Genomic DNA, 5000 nt, shown 5'->3' on the forward strand with positions numbered 1-5000 from the left:
CCCACTCATATACGCCCTCTCCTCACTTTAATCTTTTACTCTCCCCTCCCTCTCTCCTCTTTCGTATACTCCTATTTTGACCTATTCGCTCTCTCCTTCCCATTCTTAACCATTTCTGTCACTACCTAATCTCCTCCTCCTCGTCTTCCTCCTCTCTTCTCGTAACTCCTATAATTCCTTACTTTTTGCCCTCCTTACCTTCGCCCCTTCCTTAATTCCTCCCCTCTATGCACCCCATCACCCCTTCAACTTCACCCCCTTTCCCAACTACACCCTAGGGAGGTCTTGTTCTCCCCTATCCTGTTCTCCCACGCGTACAAGTATTAGTTGAGTAATTTGTCGTAGAAGTGCTGGTGGTAGTAGTAGTAGTAGTAGTAGTAATAATAGTAGTAGTAGTAGTAGTGGAGTTGACTTTTTTTAATCAGTATTTTGTCTTGGTATCTTTTCTTATGTAATTTTATGTAATGTTGCACTTAAGTTTCATGGAATTTATGTAATTGTTTATAACCTTACTGAACTGTCTTCCTCTCTCTCTCTCTCTCTCTCTCTCTCTCTCTCTCTCTCTCTCTCTCTCTCTCTCTCTCTCTCTCTCTCTCTCTCTCTCTTTGTTCTCTTTTTATTTTATTTTCTTATTCTTCAAATTCACCACCCCTCTATTTATTCTTTTTTTATTCCTTATCCCTCAAACTCATCTTTTTTTCCCTTTCTTTCCCCGTAACTCATGCATGAACGCACTCACGCACTCACGCATCCTTCCTCTTATCTCTCCCACTCTCCCCTTCCCATCAGTATCATCATCTCTCCCCCGTTTCTCCCCTCCCCCTTTCCCGTCGCTGGCTCACACTCATCCCTTCCTCTCCCCATCACATTCACACCATTACTCGTTCACCTTTCCCTAAATCTTTTCTGTCTCATTGTTTCCCTTTTTGCCTTCCATCCACACCCCTTCCTCCACTTCCTATAAAATGTGCACCTTTCCTACTTTCCTATCTCATCCACATCTCTCCTATATACCCTTCCCATCCACATTCCTTCCACTTCCTATAACATCCACACCCCTTCAACTCCCCATTACGTCCACGTCCTTCTCCTTTACCCATCACATCTTTATCATATCCACACTCATCTCTCCTCTTCCCATTACATCTACGTCTCTCCCCTCCTCATTACACCCAAGTCCCATTCCACCCATGACATCCACACCCCATCAGTCATCCTATCATATCCACGTCCTCTCCTTTACCCATTACATCCACTCCCCTCTCCTACATCCATGTCAAATCCACACCCCTTCCCATAACAGCCATTATTCATTAATTACATTTACGCCCATCCCACTCATTACATACACACTCCTCCCCTCACCCATTACACCTGCCTCTCATCTTCCTAATCCTCTCGTCTTCTCCTGCAGAGGCCAAGACAGTATTGGCTCCGAGCATAGGCGCCGAAATGCATCTGGTGCCTCAGGACGCTGGCGATGTCCGCTTTGGCACCACCCCCGCCCTCCAGGCACTCCGTCGCGACTACCTCCTGGATCATCTGCTGCCCGAGTCCCTGGCGCCCTCAGACCCCCGCATCTCCACCGGCGTCTCCCTCAACACGGCCTCCGGGAAGGAAGTCACTTTTACCAAGGATGAGACGGGTGAGTGTGGTGGTGGCGGTGGTGGAGGTTGTCAGTGTTATGAAATATAGCTCACACGTGATGTGAACCAACGACCTTTGCTCTCTCTCTCTCTCTCTCTCTCTCTCTCTCTCTCTCTCTCTCTCTCTCTCTCTCTCTCTCTCTCTCTCTCTCTCTCTCATAAACTTACATATACATACAACCAATTAGCCAATTATATCTGCAAACGAGTACACACACACACACACACACACACACACACACACACACACACACACACACACACACACCAGTACCCACGCCCCTGTCTCCCCCAGGTGGCGTGCGGGTGAATGGCGTGGCCGTGGAGCGCACCGTCAGCTTGGCCGGGGACACCTACGTCTACTTCCTTTCCGATATCCTCTTCGACAACCGCCATCGAGTCACCTCCGCCTTCCACCGCCACCACGACATCGACCTGGCCAACGACCCCCTGGGACCCCCCTGGACCTGGAGATGCCCGTCATTAGGGCCCCGGCACCCCCTCCCCCAGGCACCCCAGGCATACCCAAGCCCCCAGCTATTCCAGTGGCACTACAGGTCGTCAGAGCGCCTGCACCCCCAGTCAGGCCCCCGTCGCCGCCCCAGGTCGTCAGGGCACCGGCGCCTCCAGGACAAAACGAGCCACGCCCCCCAGCCAGCCCCATTGGAATAGTCAGAGCTTCAGCATCTCCCCCAGCAGTCTTCCCCCCTGCGCCCCCTGAGGTGGTGGGGCCTCCCGCCGCCCCTCCGCTAGGCGTCGCTGTGAGGGCCCCCGCACCGCCCCCTGGTAACACTCCGCAACTGGTAGGTCCCCCCGCCCACCGCCATCCGCCTGCCAGGTCCCCCGCGCCGCCGTCAGGAGGCGTGGGAGCGGCAGTGGCGGCCACGCTGACCACGATGATATTACTCTAAGGGCGCCCCCAGACAACACACCCATCCCTTTAACCTGCCCTGGAGTGTGTTGGGTGGTGAGGGGCTGCTCTGCCCACCCACCCACCCACTGCAAACTGCCGCAAGGACTAGCTATGTCCTTCTCTCTCTCTCTCTCTCTCTCTCTCTCTCTCTCTCTCTCTCTCTCTCTCTCTCTCTCTCTCTCTCTCTCCATGCCCCGCCCTAATGTCCGGTTGGGGCTCCTTCAACCTGCTATCCTCCTTTGCCTCTCACTCCCTCCCTCCCTCCCTCTCTCCCCTTCTTTCTTCCCTCTCTCCCTCCCACTCTCCCCACTCCTTCCTTACCTCACATTGCAACTTACGCCTGTTCCCGCCCTCTCTCTCTCTCTCTCTCTCTCTCTCTCTCTCTCTCTCTCTCTCTCTCTCTCTCTCTCTCTCTCTCTCTCTCTCTCTTTCTGTCCTTCCCTTCCCTTCCCTCCTTCCTTCCTTCCTCGCCTCCTACACTCCTCCTCTTAAGGCTGTTCCTTTTTTTTTTTTATTATTCTATTTCGCAATTTTCACTTTCTCTTTATTGGGCAAATGGCGCCTTTGAATTCCTTTTCCATTATATATATTGTTTTTTTTTCTGTTCTTAGTCTTCAGTGGTCTCTCTCTCTCTCTCTCTCTCTCTCTCTCTCTCTCTCTCTCTCTCTCTCTCTCTCTCTCTCTCTCTCTCTCTCTCTCTCTCTCTCTCTCTCTGAAACACCTACACCTACACATACATTACGAACAACAACAACAACAACAACAACAACAACAACAACAACTACCACTACTACCACTACTGCTACCACTGCTACTACTACTACTACTACTACTACTACTACTACTACTACTACTACTACTACTACTACTATTACTACTGCTGCTGCTGCTGCTACTACTACAACCTAACCCACTGACCAGCAGGTGTGCTCGACTGACCAATAAGAAAGAGACTTCCTACCTCACCTTTAGCCTTAGACAAAAGCCTTTCCTTTACTATTAAGCAAGCTATAATTCACTGTTACGTCACTGCCTTTGTTTTCACCTCGGAGTTTCTGGCTTGTCTTTCCTCTCTTATCTTGACTCTTTCCTTTCCTATTGTTTTTATACCAAGAGCTTTCCTTTATTCTTGATCTTGAACTTCCCTCTGATATTAGAAGCTTTATTTTATTGTTAGATATATGTTGTTTCTGTATTCTAAAGACGCTTCTCTTGAACTTTATGTAAACTTTAATGAAAGTCTTGCTGTGCCTTAAACTTTTCTCTGCCCCTTAAATTCTAAACCTCTAACCTTTGTGACGTTAAAATACTCATCTCTTAGATTATATATATATATATATTTTTTTTTTCATTAACACTTAGATATTAGTTTAGTGTTAGAATAAATTAATCTTAACCTTAGAAATGTGCTTTACACTTCACCAATACGCCCAAGACTCTCTCTCTCTCTCTCTCTCTCTCTCTCTCTCTCTCTCTCTCTCTCTCTCTCTCTCTCTCTCTCTCTCTCTCTCTCTCTGTTCGTATTCTCCCACTTTTAGAAAACTTTCTTTAAATAAAAAAAAAACTTTAATCTCATCTTCTATATTCGTATACGTATTTTCTACATTTTTTGCACCATTTCCTTCGATACACCTCCTCCAACGACCCACCAAAAAAAAAAAAAAAAATTTCGAAATTTTCCTTTAATCTTCATATCTTACATTACAACCTTATCACTTCCCTTTCATGCATTCCTGCCACTTCCATGCATACACCTTCCCCAAGAAAAGCATTACCCAATTTCTGAAGCCCTTTGAAATGCAAAAAAATAAAATAGAATAAAATAATGATAATAATAATAAATAAATAAATTAAAATAAATTAAAATAAAATAAATAAAATAGATAAATAAATAAATGTACCCTAATCATTTCCCTTCACATTTTTTTTCTTTTTTCTTTTTTTCAATTTCTCCAACGCATCTACAAAAAAAAAAAAAAAAAAAAATCCATTTCCGAACCTTGCAAACATTCCGGCACTCCACAAAACCCAGAATGAATTTCACACTTACACCTCTTCCTCTACAGTCCCTTATGATTCTCTCCACTCTCCGTGCTTTCCTTTGCGCCTCAGAGCCTCTCCCGTAGTCTTGACACAGCCGGGCAATTACTAACACGCGCGTAAAGGTGTACTCAATTAATCATAAGCCTAATGAGCAAAACGTCCATTGTTGTGGTAATTTATTGGTAAGTTATTAGGTGCTTGGGGGACATGCTTGTGATGTAAGGCCACTGGAGGAGGAGGAGGAGGAGGAGGAGGAGGAGGAGGAGGTGAAGGAGGAGGAGGAGAAGGAGGGATGGAGGAGGAAGAGGATAAAGGAATGTTTCTATGCATTTTTCCTCCTTCTTAACCTCCTCTCTCTTCTTAGCCTCCTCTTCCTCCTCCTCCTCTTCCTCCTCCTC

At 46.9% G+C, this 5000-nt stretch overlaps 1 protein-coding gene across 2 annotated transcripts in view; it reads left to right on the forward strand.

Annotated features, from left to right (window-relative positions):
- LOC135110337 (uncharacterized) overlaps window positions 1-5000 on the forward strand; it is a 17046-nt gene that overhangs the window by 7440 nt on the left and 4606 nt on the right. Inside the window, exons 2-3 of one of the 2 annotated variants that reach the window (XR_010273199.1) lie at window positions 1415-1645; window positions 1942-2449. Coding sequence is in view for 1 of the 2 variants with exons in the window: in XM_064022582.1 (XP_063878652.1) it covers window positions 1415-1645; window positions 1942-2318 (608 nt within the window). In the remaining variant the exon portion in view is untranslated. Of the gene's footprint in view, window positions 1-1414; window positions 1646-1941 lie in introns of both variants that reach the window. The other variant, XM_064022582.1, reaches the window with a different exon arrangement.

The sequence above is a fragment of the Scylla paramamosain genome, chromosome 20 (genome assembly GCF_035594125.1).
Source record: "Scylla paramamosain isolate STU-SP2022 chromosome 20, ASM3559412v1, whole genome shotgun sequence".
Taxonomy (NCBI): domain Eukaryota; kingdom Metazoa; phylum Arthropoda; class Malacostraca; order Decapoda; family Portunidae; genus Scylla; species Scylla paramamosain.